At 48.6% G+C, this 21184-nt stretch overlaps 1 protein-coding gene across 19 annotated transcripts in view; it reads right to left on the bottom strand.

Moving 5' to 3' along the window:
• Positions 1-21184, bottom strand: part of Kdm2b (lysine demethylase 2B) — a 111706-nt gene that overhangs the window by 20878 nt on the left and 69644 nt on the right. For 9 of the 19 annotated variants that reach the window (XM_021257515.2, XM_087198294.1, XM_087198295.1 and 6 more), the window contains one exon: positions 11438-11536. The exons of 7 other annotated variants lie outside the window; for them this stretch is intronic. In XM_021257515.2, the coding sequence (XP_021113174.1) occupies positions 11438-11536 (99 nt within the window). Of the gene's footprint in view, positions 1-8593; positions 8751-11437; positions 11537-21184 lie in introns of those variants that run through there. 3 more of the 19 variants (XM_087198308.1, XM_087198307.1, XM_004843858.3) reach the window with 2 other exon arrangements.

The following is a 21184-nucleotide window of genomic DNA, read 5'->3' on the forward strand; positions in this document are numbered from 1 at the left end:
TACATGATGTTACCTCAACTTCCCAATTATAACCTAGTTGGACGCCTTATGTCCCTGTTCTTCAGATGAGAAAACTGAAGCTAGAGGTCACCTTTCTCCCTCACAATCAGAGCCAGAAGCAGAGGTGTGGGCTCCAAAGCCTCGATGCGAACTGCACAGATGTGCACGTGAAGTAGGGTGGCAGCCTCGAAGCCTGCAGGATGAGGAGAGGTGCAGAGAACCCGGCTACTTCAGAGAAGCGGAATCTAGGACACTGCTCCCTCCCTTAGCCCACAGCACCTTTTGCTTCCCCCTCTAGGAAGAGTGCGTGTCTGTTACCAACTCCCTCAAACCTGGAGACCAGCAGCACCGTGGGGCAGCTTCTAAGGGACTCAAGTCAGTGCCGAGAGAGGGCAGCACACAGTCCCTCTCTGAGGACAGAAACGGAGGAGACAGACTCAAATGCAGGCCCTGGGAGCCCAGCTTCTTGTGTGGAAACCTAAAGAAATCCCAAGACCCCAAAGGAATGTCAGGTACAAGGGCCAGCAGGGCCAGAGGTGCTCACCTTCCCTCATCCAAAAGAACAGTTCTGAACTGGGCCTCAATGGCAGCTGAGACAGACTAGAAAATGACAGAACAAATGACAGACAATGCCTGGAAAGAAGCCCTTTTTCCACAAACCTCCATTCTTGCGCTCTCTACCCGGTGGCCAAATCAAGCTAGAGAAGCTTTTGCTGTGATCAGCAGCAGCTTTCTTGTCAGGAGGAAACTGAGCAACACTAAAACCCAGGACCCTAAAGAACAGTGCTGAAGAAAACCAACAGGTGACGCACAAGGGAGGCTCTCTGTTAACGAGTCCAACCAGGGCCCTCCAGGACCAGGACCAGGACCAGGACCAGGGCAGCCAGGAAGTCCTGTGATGGCAGATTGCAGACAAGCTGACACAGAGGGACAAGAGTTGAAGCCACCACATTTTGCCATGAAGCTTCTGGCCTACTGTCTTGTGTGCTACCAAGGCTTCAGATACCAATTCTGAACTCTCCACTGCCCTAACAAAGAGAACGAGGGCAACCTCAGACATTACTTACAAACCAAGGCCCCACTCCAAAGTCCACCTGTTGATCTCAGCCCAGAATCCATATCCTCAGTGCATTATAAAAAGTCTGAAAGGGCCGGAGATTTAGATCAGTGGTTCTGCTGCCTGCCTTACAAGTGCAAGATCCTGAGTTCGATCCCTAATACCAAAAAAAAAAAAAAATTTTAAAAACCTGGACCATCTGTGCATTCCTTGGAATTCTAGACGTTAGTATTCCAACACCTCTTCTCCATAAGCAACTCAAAAGCACTTCCCTTAAAGGAAATATTATTCAATCACTCAGAGGCTCCCATGATGGTATTTACTGAGTCCTCCCATCTAGCAGGTACTACCTTTCAGAAAACTCATGGGTGGAACTTCCTCAGTCCTTTCTCTCTAAAATACTGGGGTTTAAATTACTTAGATTAACTAATGAAATGACATCTTACATTTATAGAGTGGAAGTCAAAATGACTACACTCCTCAAAGTGATCTACAGATACAATATGTGTCTCTGTCAAAATCCTAACTGTTGTTTTTGGAGAAATTGACACTACTATCCCAAACGCTGATGGAAATGAAAGGGACCCTGCCAAAACAATCCTTAAAAAAAAAAAAAGAAAAATGGGCTGGGGTCGATTTAGCTCAGTGGGTCCTGAGTTTGATCCCCGGTACCAAAAAATAATAAAATGGGTTTTTTTGGTACCGGGGATTGAACCCGGGCCCTTGTGCTTGCAAGGCAGGCAGTAGAATCACTGAGCTAAATCCCTGGCCACTAAAAATTTTTTTTTAATTTAAAAAGAACAATGTCAGGGCCCAGGTGTAGTTCAGGCCCTGGGTGCCATTACCCCACAAGAGAAAGAACAAAGTGGAAGACTCAAACTTCCTGATTTCAAAACTTACTGCAAAGGTTGACTAAACAAGATGTGGTACTGGTATAAGAAAAACATACAGATCAATCAGATAGAACGGAGAGCCCAGAAATAAACTGATTTTGACTGACTATAGTTCAGTAAGGGTCCATGATAGCTCAGCACGGGGAGGAATTTTCTGAGACCAGTGGATATTCACAGGCAAAAGAATGTAGATCCCCTACTTCACACCATATAAAGAAAATTAACTCAAGGGGCCGGGGATTTAGCTCAGTGGTTCCACCACCTGCCTTGCAAGCGGAAGGACCCGAGTTCTATCCCTGGTACCAAAAAAAAAAGAGAGAGAAAAGAAAATTAACTCAAAAGCCAATTGAGGATTGAAATACAACTAAAATGGTAAGACTCTTACAAGAAAACATAGGCTTATATCTTCATGAGTTTGAGTTGGGCAATGATTTCTTTAATATGACACCAAAAGCACAAGTAGCAAAAGAAAAAAGGCAAATCAGATTTCATCAAAATTAAAACTTAAAAAAATTTTTTTTGAGACAAGTTCTTGCTGTGTAGTTCAAGCTGGCCTTGAACTCACAGTGATACATCTACCTCAGCCTCCCAAGTGCTGGAATTACAGGCATGTGCACCACGCTCAGCTTAGATTAAAGCATTTGGTCAAGCATGGTGGAGCACGCCTGTGATCCCAGCACTCGGAAAGCTGAGGCAGGAGGATCACTATGAGTCTGAGGCCAGACTGGGCTACACTCTGAGACCCTGTCTCAAAAAAAAAAAGCTTTTGGACTTCAAGGACACTAGCTGGTAAAAAAAAAGCCCACAGACTAGGAGAATATATTTGTAAATCTTCTATCTAGTAAAGGGCTAGTATCCAGATAAACAAAAAAAACCCTTCTAATGCCACAAATAAAGACAAAAATACAAAAAACCAAGAACAACAAAAAACAAAAAAACAAAACAAAAAAAGGGGGCCAGGGATTTAGCTCAGTGGTTTCACCGCATGCTGTGCAAGCACAAGGACCCAAGTCAAGGACCCAAGTTCGATCCCCGGTACCAAAAAAAAAAAAAAAAAGAGTATGAAAATTTTGGGCCGGGTATTTAGCTCAGTGGTTTCATCACCTGCTGTGCAAGCACAAGGACCCAAGTTCAATCCCTGGTACAAAAAAAAAAAAAAAAGGTCGGGGATTTAGCTCAGTGGTTCCGCTGTCTGGCTCACAAGCACAAGGTCCCGAGTTTGATCCCTGGTACCAAAAGACAAAAATGCCCATTTAAAACTGGGAAAGGGGGTCCAGGGATTTAGCTCAGTGGCACTGTGCCTACCTGGCAAGCACAAGGTCCTCTGAGTTCAATCCCTGGTACCAGAAAACCCTGCCCCCCAAACAAAAAACCAAAAAACAAACAAACAAAAATGGGAAAGGGATTTAAAGAGCTATTTTTCCAAAAGGTTTGGTTAACAAACACACAAAAAGACACTTAACATCACCAGCTAACAGAATACACAACCTGCACCGAGACTCATTCATTACCCCCCATTCATACTTCCACCCACCCACCCGGTTTTCTGGCTGTGAATCACACGCCAGATTCAATGCCAAGTGCTGGGGCTAAGGAGATGCGTAGGACGCACTCCCTTCTCTCACAGGCCCCACAGGCCGGAGTGAGAAAGAAGACCTGCACCACGTACACAGTGCAGCACCATGGTGCTAGCCCACCAACACTGACTGCAGGGCTAGGGACTCTTCCCAATACGAATCAACAACCTACAAGGTGGGAATTACTGCAAACTGTTTACAAGTAAAGAAACTGAGGCACAGTGCAGGTAAATAACCTGGCCAATGTCATACTGCCAACGATGAGGGGTGAAACAGGAGGCCCCACAGCAGCTCTAAAGCTGGACCCTGGCACGCTGCCCCAGAAGAAACTCCTCTTTCCTTCCTGGGGAAAGAGTCCCTGAGCCCAGCTGGTGAGCAGGTGAGACTTCGAGGAAGAACAGGACCCTGAAGGGGAGGGCTGGGGACTGGGCTCAGGAGTGGATATTCTGGGCAGAAGAAGAGTAAGACAGATGTGAAACTACATGACACATACTAGGAACTGCAAATAGCTCCAGAGCTGCTGGAAAATAACTCTGAGGTGGCAGGAGCCTCATCTGCAGGCCTCCTATGCCACACTGAGGAAAGGTGCCCTGTAAGGAAGAGTTCCTTAAAAGGTTTCACACAAAAAAGCTAGGTGTGGTAGTGCACCCCTGCAATCTCAGCACTTGGGAGGCTGAGGCAGGAGGATCAATATAATTTCGAGGCCAACCTGGGGTATACAGTAAAACCATGTCTTGAAAAAAAAATTAAAAATAAATAAAAAAAGACTTGACTTCACACACAAGAGCAGCAGGACTGTGCTCCGGCATCAGTGTGGGGAGAGGATACATCCTGGCAGTGAGCAAGACGAAAGGCAGAGCAGCTGAAGATTATGAGGGCATGAACAGAAGCAGCAGACAGGACAGGACAGGAGGGGACACTAAACGCAGACCTGAGGACTGACAGAAGATGGAGGTGCAAGCAGGAAGAACCCTGGAGGATTCAGACACAGGGGGCTGGGGGAAAGAGGAAACAAACAATGGTTCTACGGTGGATGCGTGTGTGGAGTGTAAGGGGCCCAGCCATACTGAAAGCTACACATCTAGACTCGGCATCACACAGGTGTTCATGCTGATTTTAACTCCAGTAACCTCCAGGGCAACAAGGAGTGAAAAGTTCGAAAAATTTTCAGCAGTACCTGAAACAAGACTGAATACATCTGAGGAAAAGTGACCTGCTGAAGCAGGGCCAAAAAGGCAAGAGAAGCAGCAGCAGGCTGTGGCACCCCAAGAGCAGGGGGTTTGAAGGAGGTAGTGGTCAAGAGTTTCCACTGTCAAGAGAAGTCAAGTGAGCAAAACAATCAAACTTTAGGTAAATGCTTTTACAGTTCATATGGTTCTAAGCTTCCTGCCAAACTCCCCCTAACAACAGCAGGCTGACACTGAGGCTCCACCTCTACCTCCTCTCCTCAGTCCTGCAACCCAGTGAACATCCCAGGGAAAGTTGAGTTTGGCCAGTGATGTGGGCCAAAAACACACACCCGAGGCTCCAGGGAGGGCCTTGGTTTGTTTATATACAGAGGGTAAGGAGCAAGAATATAAAAACACAAGAGCTACCAGAACACCCAGGGGACAGGGCACCTCTGGAGAATCCAGGGAAAGCTAAGGAACTTTCGCCAGAAAAAATGCACATAGGCCCAAAGTTCCCAAATTTTTGCATATAGTTTGAGGAAGGTTCAAAACCCCTGGCTTAAAATTACACCACTTATAAAGCTACAGTGGGGAGACAGGGGAGGGGATGAAAAAGAATTAAGATCTAGGGCCGAGGATTTAGCTCAGTGGCACCTCCCCTGCCTCGCAAGTGCAAGGTCCTGAGTTCGATCCCCGTACCAAAAAAAAAAAAAAATTAAGATGTGTTATGTACATGTATCAACTCCACATGATGAATGGGATCACATGCACTGCAAGTGAATTTTTATAAGTAAATTTTTTAAAAAGCTACAATGGGTGGACTGGGGATGTAGCTCAGTGGAGCCATGCCTGTCTGACACGCGCAAAATCCTGAGTTCGATCCCCAGTACCACCAAAAAAAACTACACTGGGTCAAACAGTGGTATGACCACATAAACAAATTTCTGGGTTTTTGTTTTGGTTTTTTGATAGCATCTTTTTTTTTTGTACTGAGGATCGAACTCGGGCCCTTGTGCTTGTGAGGCAGGCACCCGAACCACCGAGCTAAATCCCTAGCCCTTGTTTTGGTTTTTTGAGACAGGGTCTCACTGTGTAGTTCAAGCTAGCCTGGAACTCAGCAATCTTCCTGCCTCTGCCTCCCAAATGCTGGGATAATAGGTGTGCTCCACCATGCCCAGCTTCTGAGAGATTTTCTTCTCCATAATTTTCCAATTATCATTTTCAACTAGTTGTACTCATTCTATTTTTTTATTTTTTGGTACCAGGGATCGAACTCGGGCCCTTGAGCTTGAGAGGCAGGCAGCAGAACCACTGAGCTAAATCCCTGGCCCTAGTTGTACTCATTTTATTAGGGAAAGAAAAGGAATAACGTTTCACTTAAGTGGTTAAAAACTTCTTCTGATAGCCCTTTTTAAGGGGCACCTCCTCAAACTGGATCACAGAGCTGAAGATTTTCCTACAGTTCTGTACTAGAGAAGGCTCTGCCAAAGGGTCCCCTGCCAATGTGGTGCAGTGGCCAGGATGCCCTAGCTGTTCCACAGGTGCTGATACTTGGAGAAACCCAGGGGCCCCAAGGAAGGCATATGGATCCAGCCAGCTGAGCAGGACAGGTATGAAGATACCAGATACTGCCCCAAACCGGACACCAGACTTCGATGAGGATGACAGAAGTGTGCGTTTGAACTGTGATGTGGAGTGGGGTGAGGTGAGGGTCTCCACTCAGCCGTGGGGATGCACGGAGCAATGGCAGCTCAGAGGAGGCCTCCTTCACCGGCCCTCTCTTCCAGCAGGTGCATCCACACTCCAGACTCACCCCACCACACGGGGCACTTCTCCTCTGGTGCCAAACCCATGGAGTGAGCAGGGTGGGCTGGAGGGAGACACAAACAAGAGCTAGTCTAGCGTGGAAGTCAGAGTCCATCAATGTCAGCAGGGGAAGCCACTCTTCCCAGGCAGAGACTCCCTGGGCTGAGAAAACTCCTGAAGAAACTGGGGTAGGGGAGGGAAGGAGCCACAGCCTGGAGGGTCCCCCGGAGCAATGGTACCTGAGCTGACACCATCTCTGTTGGACAAAAAAGAAAAACTGTAGCCCAAAGCTCTGACTTAGACACCACTTTCCTCAATGAACCTCAGTCAGAAAAAACATAAAGTGAACACTGAAACCTGGAGAGAACTTGGGTTGCTAAAAACTCCGGAAGTGCCACAAGCTGACCCACAGGAGGAGGGGAGGGGGGAGAGGAAGAATAACTGAACAGGAGTGCTGGTCCCCTCCTAATAATGGCAGTCTTGCCCCGCAGAGGCAGGACCTGAAAACATGTTCCTAGGCTCAGAGACATATAAGTCTTGTCCCATGTCAAACACTGTACCTACCACAGGCCACAGATGTGACCCAATTAAAAAACACAAAAACAAAAACAGGTTTTTTTGGACACCACCACAGCAAAGCCCAATCCACACCAAACACTAACATCTATGAAAGATCATTTGCTGAGGAAATAGTAAACTGTTGGCAGGGTCAGGCAGACCCAAATCGAACTACAAATGCTAAAACCAAGAGCTGTGTGGGAACTATGTAACTAGAATCTGAGAGCCACTCACAAACAGAGCTACCGAGGAGACAAAAGTTCCAAGACAAAACCACTTGACCTGTCCCTCGGTTCATCCAACCAAAAGACCCCGAGATTCAGAAACACTCAGAAGGTACAAATGCCTAAAAACTATAAGGCAGAACCAAGAACCCTTACAAAAAATGAACTATCTCTGTTAACTAAAAACACTAACGATTGCAGCGCAACCTCAGTAGTACTTCCTCAATGTCGACTAATGCTAGAAAAGAAGAGAAGGAAAAACAACAACAAAAAACCCAAGTTGCCACATTTCAGCTTGAACATTCCAAAACATCTTCCTTCCACTAAGGAAACGCACCAGGATTAAAACAAGCAACTTCTTTACCCAGTCCGACCAATGCCCATACCACATATCTCAACACACCCGTTAAGCCCCGGGACAGGTCTACCTGGCCTGTGTCTTGCCGCAGATACTATTTTGCAGATTACACGCGATAAAACCTCAACTTTCTCCCTCCTCGGCTACCCCCACCCCCAACCCCCGTCCTAAGCGCGAACCTTCCCGGAGTAAATTCACGCCATAAACACACCCAGGGCTTTGTTTTACACACAGATCTCTGCCCCCGGGACCCGGGAGAGGTCCCGGGAAAGGTCCCTTGCCTTTTAACTCCCACCGAGGCCGTCTCCTGCCATCTGGGGCCAGGGCTTCCTCCTCCGCCGCCGCCGCCGCCCGGGCGCGCTCGCCGGGTTCCGGATGGCCCGTGCCGGCCGCGGCTCGTACCCCTTCCTGTCTCCGCTGCCCACGGCGGCGAGCGCGCTGCGCGCAGACAAAAGCTCGGCCGTCGGGCCCACGGGCCGCGGGCGTTCTCGGGCCCGGAGGCTGAGGGTCCCGGCGCAACTCTGCCCGCGGACAGGACCGAGGCACTGGCGCCACTAGTCCCAGTAAACCCGGGGCGGCCGGCTCGAGCGTGGGCCGCGGGCGAGGGCGCGAGGGAGGGCGCGGCGCGCCCCGCTGCCGCCCGCAACTTGCCCGGAGGCCGCCCGACGGCGAGGCCCGGCGGCCCACATTGTCCCCGCGGCGCCCGGCCCCGCGCGCGCCGCCCGCACACGCCCCCTGCCGCGCTGGTGCGGGCCGCCGCGCCCCTCCGCGCCCCTCCGCGCCCCGCTCGGCCCGGCCCGGCCCCGGCCGCCCCGCCACCGGTGGCGGCGGCAAAACTTTCTCCTCGTCGCGTCGGCGGTGGCGGAATCGCGGCCGCCCTCGACGCGTCAGGCAGGCGGCCAGGAGGTCGCGCGGCGGGTCCCTCCCTCGGCCCCACCCCGGGCCGCCGACCTGGTCCGGCTCCGATTCATAGTCGTCGTCCTCGGCGCTCACGGACATGGCCATGGCTCATGGTGGGCCCAGGCTCGCGCGCGCTGACATGGCCGAGCGCCGCTGCCGCTGCCGCTGCCGCTGCCGTCGCCGCCGCCGCCCGCCCGGAGCAGGCTCGGCTCGCCCAGGCTCGGCCTCGGGCTCGGGCTCCCGCCGCCGCCGCCGCCGCCGCCGCGAAGAGGGAGCCACTGCGCGCCTCGCACGCCCGCGCGGGAGGGGACGGGGCGGGGCCGGCCGGGGCGCTCATGCATATGCATGAGGCGAGCCAGGAAGGGGCTGGCCCCCCGGGCGGGCGGGCCAATGGCGCGGCCGCGGCGCTCGGGCTGCACACAAAGGGAGCTTGGCCTGCGGTGACACAGGGGCGGGCCCGCCAAGGGCGGGCCCTCGCGGCCAGCGCGCCGGGACTGGGGCTGCGTGGGGGCGTGCCTCGCGCCCCGCCCGCCCAGGGATGCACATGGGTGGCTGCACGCTGCGGCCGTCGCCGTCGCCGCTGCAACAGGAAATGCACGCCGGGCCTGGGGTGGGGTCTTTTGTGTAGTGCTCGGGATCCCTGGGGCACACGAGCCATGGGGTAATGGGGGGACAGCCCTGCATGTGACGCCAGGCACAGGTCTCTAGGCCTTCTGCAGCGGGCACACGGGCTACCGTGTCTGCGCTCGCTCCGGGAGCAGGTCCTGATGATGCCTGCGAGCTCGACAGCCCCCTACCCGGAGCCTACAGGACCAACACCTGGAAAAGATCTGGGCGCCCGCTGTCCCGGACTCGGCTTGCCTATACAGGTCGCGATGCAGCGTTAAACGTGGGGTGGTGCAGGCTCGGGCTGCCAGGCTTGGGGGCTGTCAGAATGCATAGGACTCTGTCCTGAAGTGGGCGCCCGATCTTCTTGGAGGGACTCCCTCCTTCCTGCAGCCCGCCTCAGAAGGACTGAGGGCTTACAGGCCGGCTCCCTAGGTTGGCCAGGAAGGTGTGTGGGTTTGTAGGTTTCTGAATTCTTAAACGCGAAGGCTCCTAGAGCTTACTCCCAAAACAGCCCACTCCTGCAGAAAATTGTTGCTAGAAATCCAGACGGATCTTCATTTCAGAAGAAAGTATCGGGCACTTAAGAGGCATCAGAATCATAGTTAAACACCAGCCACACAGTGGGGATGACTCAACTGGGCAGTTGGTGCACAGATCCACTGCCCCCAGGACACTGAACCTGCATAAATGTACCTGCTCAGTTTCTCCATTAAAAAATAGTAAAGACTTAGGAAGGGATGGGTAACCTTCTTTTAGGCTTTCCCAAGAATAAGCTCATTAGCTGTGACCTCAGGTGACCAATTCTGCAACAGCCATCCCACTGTTACTCATGGTCAGGCCACCAGCCACAAAATCTATGATGAACAGAAAGGATCTGCAGGCTGGTCATAGCCTAGGGTTTCAGAGAAGGCAGTGTGTGTGGCGAAGACCCTGTAAATAAAACTCAGGAGGCTTCTTTCTAGCAGAGTCGGTAGGAGTGAATAAGCAGGGATGTCAGTTTTACTGAGTAGATTTTAAAGTCTGTGAAATTTATACACCCACTAACACTACGGAAAAAATCCCAGCAGACTCCTCTTTACCGAAACAATATCTGTTTTGAATTTCCTTCTTCCCCTCTTGTATTTTCACAACCACTCAAGGTTACAACAAAAACAACAGGAAAAGAACACACACACACACACACACACACACACACACACACACACACACCCATGCCTGGAGCTCCAAAGGTTGGGATTCTACAAGCTCTCTTATCTGGACTGAAGTCTGTCTCTGAGCCTTAGGGATCACCCACCCAGTTGGAAGGGGCTGGTAAAATGCTTACTAGGGAATGTAGGTGAAGTTCAATGCTAAATGCTTACCTAGCACACACCAGGCCCTCAGCATCACAATATTAAAAGAAAAAAACCTTGAGTGATGGCGCATGCCTGTAATTCCAGCACTCTCTGGAGGCTGAGGCAGGGGGATCACCGTGAGTTTGAGGCCACCCTGAGCTACACAATGAGTTCAAGGCCAGCCTGAACTACACAGTGAGACTCTATCTCAATGAAACCCAAAAAATAAAGAAATAAAATTAAAAAGCTAAGCTTGCTTTCTTTTCCTTCATGGTAACTGATCAAACATGAAAGGGTACAGAGACCCAAATGACAAAACCCATCATCAGGAAAGTCTGGAAGCAGGAATTCTCCTCACAGTTCTCTCATATGAATCGGGAGCACAAGTGTATTTAACAGAATTGCCTTGGGGCTGATTTCCTCCAAGGCTTTTCAAAAGTTCACTTCTGTATTTAAGGAAGTAAACCGACACAGTGCTCAATGACCACAGCTCAAGAAGAGAAAAGGAAGTCGTGGACAGATGCACTTCCTCCCACTGCTTCATGTCCGGTTTACAAGGGGCCTCCAAACATCCCTAACTTTCCCAGGTGAGGAAACAGACACTCAAGGAAAACTCTCAAATCCAGGGTTCCTCAGAGAGACCATCAGGGAGAGACCCCTCGGGTCCAGGCAACACCAGCAGCTGACAGTCTGGCAGGTTCGAAGGCCGCACCCTTATTACATGCGCTATGGCCATGACCTCATTGAAGGTCCAGGGTACCCCGTTTGACAGAAGAGGAGACTGAGGCACACTGCTGTTAGGAACTGAAAGTACCCAGATCCAATGCTGTAGGCACCTGGGGCCTGGACTCCGGACCACACCACTCCAGCACCTTGTGGCAGAAGCAACAGGGCAGAGGGTGTCAGAAAAGAGTCCGCAGACATAAGCCCAAAACCCCAAACTATCCCTTACCAGAGAGTGCGGATTTTGTATTCTTGGCTCCAATCGGATTCCACAGCAGGCAGGTATGATTTGGATGGCCAGCCTGCTCGCCGATCTGTCCACAGGAGCCTGGAAGTTAATACACTGTGTTCTCTCCGAAAACCCCTCACCAATCTTCCTCTGAGGAGTGTCCTCGAGAACACTCCTTCCTCTTATCTCCTCCACCAAGCTGCCCTTACTTAACCGGTGTCTGCGATCACCGAGCAACTGCTCTGTATTGATAGTGCACCAGGCTGTGGAGAAGACGCAAAGGAGGCCAAGCCTTGCCCAGCAGAGTTCCCACGTTAACCACAAATCTCCCTCACGACCTCATCCACGAGTGACAGGAAGAACAGAACGCCCCCTGCTCCACAGACGAAAAACTTCTCACATTCCTAGAAAGAGCTCCTAGTGCTGATGTCACCAGGCAGCTGGTGCTTGCCCCAAGCCAGGAGGATCCAGAACTTTCACCATGTGGTGGGGAAATAAACAGAAACAGATGGATGCCAAGTCCTCCTGTCACAGGCGCCACCCACTGCCCTGCTTGCTGGACATCACCCTGTTTTCTGCACTGCCTAGCAGAGCCTGGGATGGTGGGAATTCCCCACTCCCCAGCCCTCTGGTGGCCCAGAAAGTCTCCCTAGACTTGGCCTTGTTCCAGTGCAAGGACAGACAATGTGCCAAGGGGAAAGGAAGAGGACAGGGAGAAGTATGATGCCCAAAAAAGTAAGGGAAGCCGGGCATGGTTGCACATGCCTGTAACCCTAGCACTCAGGAGGCTGAGGCGGGAGGATTGTCACAAGTTTGAGGCCAGCTTGGACTATCTACAGTGAGGTCAAAAAACAAGAAACAACAACAGCAAAAAAAGGGAGGCTTAAATGGTGGAATATCAACAATATGAAAAACAATGAAGCAGCAGGACTTGTATACCTGAGATTTATTAGGCTTATAAAGCAAATAACAGGGCCGGGGATTTAGCTCAGTGGTTTCGCCGCCTGCCTGCCTTGCAAGCACAAGGACCCGGGTTTGATCCCCGGTACCAAAATAAATAAATAAATAAAGCAAATAATAGAAAGAGATGCATAAAACGTATTATCTAATATTTAAACATGCACCTATAAATATGGTACTACATACACCACTGATTCATATTTGTATGTGTACGTTAATCTACAATAAAACATCTGGATACATTAACTCCTAATTAATACAGCAAAGAAAGGATTAGGGCAATGAAGGACAAAAGGACCAGGATTGAGAATGATAGGAAAGAGGATCTGGGTCTACAGGGAATGAAAACAACTCTCCTTGTGTCAAGCCCAGTGACTGGCAGGTGCCCTCCTGAGCCAATGGAACCTTAGCAGGGGACAGAAATGATTGGGCATGCTCGCAGAGGGTCATTCCCAAGGCAGGCCATGATTTATGCTCAACAAGCAACAGAGAATGTGAGCTGAGGTGATTTTACCATTTGTCTCTGTTCTTCAATAGGCTTCCCCTGGCTTACCAGCAGGTCTTTTGGAGCTACTCTTGGAATACAAAGGAAGTAAGGAATTTCTAAATCTTGTCCCATCACAAGTTAGGACTCTAGCCTCTAGCCAGCGATTTAGCTCAGTGGTTTCGCAGCCTGCTGCACAAGCGCAAGGACAGAGTTCGATCCCCGGTACCAAAAACAAACAAACAAACAAATAAGTGAGGACTCTTGGTTACATGGATAAAACCATGGCCCAGAGAGTAATGCTTCAACTGGCAAAGGGTTACAGTGATTTCTCTTAAGGAATTCATTGTTAAGAAAGTTACTGATGTCATTTAATTGCTTTTTATTTTCTCACTAGAGAGAGCCATTCTGCAAGCATTTTAACTCGCCCCTCCCCCCAAACTGCTGGGTGTGGTGCTGTATAGTTGTAATCCCAGCATTCTGGGAGGCTAAGGCAGGAGGAACACCACTTTGAGCCCAACCTGGGTGGCTCAGCAGTTTAAAGAGATCCAGTCTCAATAAAAATAAGATAGGTATGGCAGTTCACACCTATAATCCCAGCACCTGGGAGGCTGAGGCGGGAGGATCATCATGAGTTCCAGGCCCACCTGGCCTACTTAGCAAAGATCCTTTCTCAAAAATACAGACAGAAAAATAAAAAGGAAAAAAAAAAGGAGGGGGTGTGGCTCAGTGCAAAGGCCCTGGGTTCAATCCCCAGTACCACAACCAAACCAAACAACCTCCACAAATGTTTGTCATGCTAGTCCTCTAAACAGACCAAGTTTATGCACTGGAATGTTTGCAACCATCCACAGGATGTTTAAAGTTAACTAATTTAGCAGGCGACTGGCACTGATTGGAGAAATGCTTTTTTCTGCTATCCATCCCATTTCCAAGGCCTTTCCTGATCTTAGAGAGTTACTTCTGCTCTTTATTCACTTCCCTAGCAAATGCCAACCTAGGCTGAGCACTCCTCACAGGGCCTGGACCAGGTGAGCAGGTCCTCGGTGCAGCTCTCTCCTCAGGGCTGGGGATGCTACTGGGAGCAGCCGCTGGCCTAGTTTGCACAGACCCTGGGCTTGGGCCTTGGCACTGTGCCAAAACACAACTACAAAATCTTAATCACCCTCCCACATAAAACCATATGCACAAAATGCCAGCATAGGGGCTGGGGATTTAGCTCAGTGGTTCAGGCGCCTACAGTGCAAGTGCAAGGTCCCGAGTTCGATCCCCAGTACCAAAAACAAAATGCCAGCATCACTGAGCCTACAATAGAGATTTTTTTTGAGACAGTCTCACTATGCAGTTCAGGCTGGCCTCAAACTCAAGAAAATCCTCCTGCCTCAGCCTCCCTAGTGCTGGGATTACAGGCCTGTGCCACCAAACCCAGCTTTAAGATTTTTTTTTTTTGGTATGGGAGATGCAACTCAGGTCCTTGCGCTTTCGCAGCAGGTGGCGAAACCACTGAGCTAAATCTCTGGCCATAGCTTTAAGATTTTTAAGAAAATATAAAAATATTTTCTTAGGGCCGGGGATTTAGCTCAGTGGTTCCACCACCTGCCTCACAAGTGCAAGGTCCTGAGTTCAATCTCCAGTGCCAAAAAAATGTTTTTTTCTTAACAAGACCAAATCTCCCCTTTAGTCTCTGTGCTAGCTACCTAGAATGGGTGTCATGCTGTCCCACCACTCCTGCCAAAATAAGACTGGAGAAATGGGATCTAAAGTTCTATAAAACTTGGACACGCGCACACACACACACACACACACACACACACACAAAAGACCAGTCAGGCATGGTGGTGCATGCTTATTCTTAGCCCTCTGGAGGCTGAGGCAGGAGGATCATCACAAGTCAGAGCCCAACCTGTTGGGGTTGGGCTACCCAGAAGTTCAAGGCTAGCCTGAACTACATAGGGAGGGAGACTCTGTCTCAAAAAACCCCCCCAAAAACCCCAAAACCAAAAACAAAAGGAGCCTTACACAAAGGCCACATATTGTATGATCCCATATTTATGAAACACCCACAAACGAGAGTTTATGAAGTAGATTCGCAGATGCTGGGGAGAGGGGAGGGGCCCGGGGGCAGCTGATGGGTGGGTGGGGGAATATTCCCAAGTAGAAGGAAGCAATAGTTGTGCCACATTGTAAACGTACTAAATGGCATTGAATTGGTCACTTTATAAAGTGGTTAATTATAAAATAAGGTAAATGTTGTTCAATAGAAGGTGTATTATATTTGTATTGTATACTATACACAAACACACGCACGCAGAGACACACACAGACACACACACGCACGCACGCACACAGAGACACAAACACGCACGCAGAGACACACAGACACGCACACACACAGACATACAGACACACATGCACGCACGCACGCAGACACACACACAGACACGCACGCAGGCAGAGATACACACACAGACACACACACGCACGCACGCAGAGACACATACACAGAAAACACAGGGCCCCGCTCTTCCCGGGTTAGTCACGCTGGTCAAAATGGAGGCAAAAAAATTATATCCACAACCTGAGGGTGAGAATAAGCCAAGCCTCTCCCCCTTTTGAATGAACTTTCTTTGCTCCTCAAGGGTGGGGCCGTCCTCCCCTGAGGCTCAGGCTCCCTCTCCTAAAAGGCAGCCTAGCTAGGAGCCAGGCAGCAGAAATAACCAAACCCAAGAGCCACTTCAATCACCTCTGGAACGAGCTGCTAATGGTCACTGCGGGGGGCTGACGGGACCCTCAACGCTCCCAGCCTCTCAAATACACAAGGCTCAGAGGGGTAGGACGGAAAACTAACACCGACCTGCGGGGGCCCTCTCTCCTGCTTCGGGCCTCTCTCTCTTCATTAAAAAAAAAAAAAAAAAGGCTCCAGTGGGCTAATTTGCCTCTAAACCCCACTCTGGATTGATCACAATGCACTACACTCAAATCAGAAAATCCCTGACCACACTCATCTGTCAGCACCTGAAGAGTCTACTAAGCCAAAACCTTCCTTTAAACACAGGCATTTAAAGAGACATCAGAAGAAGTGTGTTTTGTTTTGTTTTGAGATAAGGTCTCACTATGTAGTTCAGGCTGGTCTTGAACTCACTATGTAGCCCAGGCTGGCCTCAAACTCAAGGGATTCTCCTCCCTCAGCCTCCCAAGTGCTGGGATTACAGGCTTGCCAGGCGTGCATCACCATACCTGCCCTAGGAGCAAATTTAAGAGAGGCCAAGGTTGCCAGCTGGCTCACATAAAAGGAGGAAGGATGAGCTCCAAAGATCATCCTGCAGCTCTGGATAAAATGATTGAAGCTGGTTGTGGTGGTGCACGCCTATAATCCCAGCACTTGGGAGGCTGAGGCAGGAGGATTACCAAATTTGATGCCAGCCTGGGCTACAAAGTGAGTTCAAGGCCAGTCTAAACTACAAATCGAGACTCTGTCACACACACACCAAAAAAAACAGAAGAAAAAAAAATTGATAGAGGAACAAATGATCAAAACGTGAAGCTAACAAGGAATGGTTGGCAGAACAGGACAACACAGACCCATTCAGGTTTTCAGGAAGAAGAGAATAAATGAATAACAGAGGATTGCACTGCCATCACTTTAACCAGCTACACTATTTACTTTAATCTGAACTAGACTTTGAATCTAATTCCAGCTTCCAGAAATTAAAAGAGAACTAGTACAAGCTTAAACAACGCTACAAGGACACAATCAAATAAATATGTAAGTGGGGTATCCTAGGAAGCACATGGCTTCGCATTTGCTACAAATCACCATGTTAAGAAAAGTACAGACTACAAGAGAGTACAGTCATGCCTCGGTTCACCAACACTTCTGTTCTCAAACAAAAGCGTTCAACAAAATTTTCCTTCAGTTCACAAACTCCACATCAGGTGACAAACAGGACCACAGCCATCTTCCCCACACAAACACAAACAGGGCCATCTTCCCCCAAATCATGAAGCAAATCAAGTTCCTGAACCAAGGCATCATTGTATTTATTAAGAACCAATTCCATGTATGAACCTAGTAGTGTGGACAAAGCAGTTGTAAAAGATAATTTGGGAAATCTAAGTGTTATGGTTCACTTCTAAAATGTCCCCCGAGAGCCTCATGTTTCAGTGGGACTGTTGAAAGCAACTGGGTCATGAGGACTCTCCTTCATCAGTGAGATCCTAGTGGGAGCTTAGAAAGTGGCGTCCAGTTGCAAGCAGTACGTCAAGGAGCATGACCTTGGGGATGCTATCGCAGCCCCACCTCTTCTTCTTTGCTCCTTCTCTCCTTCTCGGCCTCCTGGCTGCCCTGATATGAGCAGCCTTTTTCTACCACAAGCTTCCAACATGCTTCTGCCATAGCCTAAAAGCCTAAAAGCCATGGGGCTGGCAGGCCATGGACTGAAACCTGTGAAACCATGAGCCCAAACAAATTCTTCCTCCTTGAAATTGATCACAGTGATGAAAAACGGCCTAACACACTAAATATGACTGGGAGTTAGGTGGTATTAAGAAATAAATTTGGGGGCCAGGATTTAGGTCAGTGGCGCCGTGCCTGTCTTGCAAGCACAAGGTCCTGAGTTCAATCCCTGGTATGGAAAGAAAAAAAAAAGAAAGAAAAAAATTTTTTTGGTAGCAGCGATTGAACTCAGGACCTTCTGCTTGCAAGGCAGGTGGCGGAACCACTGAGCTAAATCCCGGGCCTGAAAAGATAGAAATTTTGTTAGGAGTAATAAGGTCATTTTGGCTACAGAAAAATATTCTTTTTTTCTTTTTTCAGAGATGCAAATAAAACAAAGTGAGTTAAACAGAAGTAACAGCTACCACTCCACACTCAGTAAGATGGCTATTATCGAGGCTGGGGATTTAGCTCAGTGGTTCCGCCGCCTGCCTTGCAAGCGGAAGGTCCTGAGTTCGATCACCGGTACCAAAAAAAAAAAAGAAAAAAGATGGCTATTGTCAAAGAAACAAAGAGGGGAGGGGAGGAAAAATAATACTAAGTGTCGTTAGGATGTAGAGAATCTGGAACCTGTGCCCTGTTGGTGGGAGTGTACAGTGCAGCCATTACTGAGTCGTTCTTCACAGCTGTTCTTCAAAAAGTTACAGAGTTACCATGAGACCTAGGAATCCCACTTCTGGGTGCATAGTCAAAGTACCCAGTGAGAGAAAGAACGCAGAGAAAAAAATAAAAAAAGAAAGAAAGAACTCAGATGTTTGTGGTGAACGAAACCCAGGCATTCACTGACAGATGAACCGGTAAACCAAATGTGGTGGGCAAGCGCAATGGAAAGACACAAGAGGGAATTCAGCCTAAAAAAAAAAACTGCAGCCCTGGGCAAGTGTGATGAACTCTGAGAACATTATCACAAGTGAAATAAGCCAGTCCCAAAAGAACAAAACCATATGGCTCTATCTATGTGAAGGCCCTGGAGTTGGCAAATTCATAGACAGAAAGGAGAGTAGTGGAGGAGGCTGGGGTCTTAGTGTTTACTTGAGACAGAGCTTCAACTTGGGATAAGCATTCTAGAAACAGCTGGGCGTGGTGGTGCATGCCTGTAATTCCAGCACCTGGGAAGCTGAGGCAGGAGGATCTCCGAGAGTTCAAGGCCAGCCTGGGCTACATAATGAGTTCAAGGCCAGCATGAAGTACACAGTGAGACTCTGTCTCAAGAACAACAACAACAAAAAGATTTCTAGAAACAATAATGATAGTTCAGTGTGAATGTATTTTTTTTCCCATGGGGAGGTGTGCTGGGGATTGAAACCATGCAAATCCTGTACCAGTGAACTACACTGCAGCCCTTTTAAAATTTATGTTCAGACAAAGTCACACTAAATTGCCCAGGCTGGCCTCAAACTTGAGATCTCCCTGCCCCAGCCTCCTGAGCAGCTGGGATTACAGATGCTACCACAGTTTTAATTTTTTTTTTCTGGGGTACTGGGGATCGAACTCGGGACCTTGCACTTTCAAGGATGGTGCCAGAACCACTGAGCTAAATTCCCAGCCCAAGTTTTAATTTTTTAAAAGAAATAAAAGAAGCCAGGTGTGGTGGAACACACCTGCAATCTCAGCACTCTAGAGGCTGAGGCAGGAAGATTGCCTGAGTTCAAGGCCAGCCTGGGCTACACAGAGAGATGGGTCTCAAAAAAAGGAAAGAAGAGAAGTGGCCTCAGTGGTACACACCTGTAATCCCAGCACTCAGGAGGCTGAGGCAAAAGGATCACTACGAGTTTGAGGCCAGCCTGGGCTACAGAGTGAGTTCAAGGCCAGCCTGAACTATGAAGTGAGACCCTGTCTCAAAAAAGAAAAGAAAAAGAGAGAATATCCCCCAGAAGAAATCGAATGCTAGGAACACTAAGGCTCATCCCACACCCACTCCTGCCATCTTGTCTTACATACTTTAACTGAAGGGAAAAGAATCTAAATGGTAAAAATAAAATAAAGTAAAAATTACTTTTATAAGTGAGATTACTTCTGAACTTTAGGAGCAGTACTTTGCTGCTTAATTACTGTGTTCCTGGAGGGAAAGGCCACTGATTTCCAGCAGGTTTTATTATTTTTCTCTAGATCATCTAAACTGGAAGGTCTGGTTATCTAAAGCCATCATGTGGTCAAATGCACACCCATCTTCCTAACAAAATCAAATTAGAGAGTGAAAAGGGGGAGAAACAAACCTTATTCTCTATATTTCATAGCATCTGGTGACAAAAAATGTCCATGGGATTAGCCATTGTTCCAGAGACAAAAACACAGTAATGGCAAACAACTGCAATGCCTGCCAGGGTTTCTAATAATTCCACCAAAGCCAGGCACTCTCAAAAATCTCAATTACTTTCCAAAAATTTGTCTTTGGCATTATTAACACAGACAACTAAGCAGGCTATCAGACTAAAAACGAAATCCTTGTCTATGGACTTTAATTATAGGTTATTTCAGCTGGATATTGTCTTAAAGTTCCATAATATAGTTCTAAAGGATACAAATAATGGCTGAAAAATTCCAGATGTGGTAAGATCTCCCCAAGTCCAGCAGGACAAAGAGGAAGCCTCAATTTGAGGGGCAAAGGGGCCCAGGGAGTGTTGAAGTCTTTTTAGGTCTCTTCCAATTAATGTTGGTTTTAGCAGCTGGCTGGAACTGGAACACAAAAGTTCAAGGAGTTAAGCCACCAAAGAGGACTCAGAAGCATTTTGGCAGCAGGTGAAGAGAGTAAAGAGAAGACACTGACTATAACTTCATCTTCTAGAAGCGCTGGGAAAATCTTGCTATGGAGTTCATTCATTCAACAACTATTTCCGGAGCCCTTGCTCTCTGGCAGCAATCCTGCAAGTGAGACAGGAGATTAGGGCATAGCGAAGATGGCTGAGAAGGTGGGCGTGGTTTGTTAATTTCAAATCCCAAAACATGCACAGAACAGTTTCCACAGCCCTGTCCGTGGACTTCTCGAGAGAACTCAGGCAGGCTTTCCAAAAGACGGCTTAGACCTGAGCTTGGCCTGAGGAATACAAAAAGGACAATGCACGTCGAGTTTTTGCCACTGTGTTCTCTCTTCCATGGCAACCTGCCCTCATGCTGTACAGTGTACAGCACTTTTCCTACTTTTACTTGGCCTAAACTCGCTCTGCAGAGTCTGTTTCTTTTCCTACCTTTAATAAAACTTTGCTACAGCCAGGGATTTAGCTCAGTGGTGCCTCCACCTGCCTCAAAAGCACAAGATCCTGAGTTCAATCCCCGGTACCAAAAATAAAATAAAATAAAACTTTGCTACTGCTTGCACTTGTCTTAATCAATTCTTTGCTCAGGTCAAAAGGAACCTAGAAAGCACCTTCAAAAGGAGAGTCCAGCACCGCAAACCCAGTAACGCAATGACAGGATATAAATGAATAAGGAGAATTAATAAGCACAATAGTCTCCTAAAAGTGGTGGAGAGCTGGATGTGGCCATGTGCCTGGAGTGGAGAGGGTATGTACTCTGAGAAGGGAATGGGATGAGCAGAGATGACGGAAGGAAGTGGAACACAGGACTCAGTTCCTCTGTGCTGAGCAGCGATCCTAAGCTGCAGTTGGCGGCCAGGCGCAGGACTGGGCGGGACATGATTTGAAAGAGGATGGCAAAGCGCTGACAAGGTTAGAGGCTGGCAGCCTCCACTCCACAATTCCCTGGAACCACCCGTGACTGAATTCAGACAACTTCAAAGGTGTCGGGGTGGATGTGATCCAGTAGGACTGATGTCCTTATAAAACGAGGAAATGGGGACAAAGTCACATAC

Source organism: Heterocephalus glaber, unplaced genomic scaffold (genome assembly GCF_053883595.1).
Source record: "Heterocephalus glaber isolate CG9 unplaced genomic scaffold, H.glaber_assembly_v1.0 deba00001687, whole genome shotgun sequence".
Taxonomy (NCBI): domain Eukaryota; kingdom Metazoa; phylum Chordata; class Mammalia; order Rodentia; family Bathyergidae; genus Heterocephalus; species Heterocephalus glaber.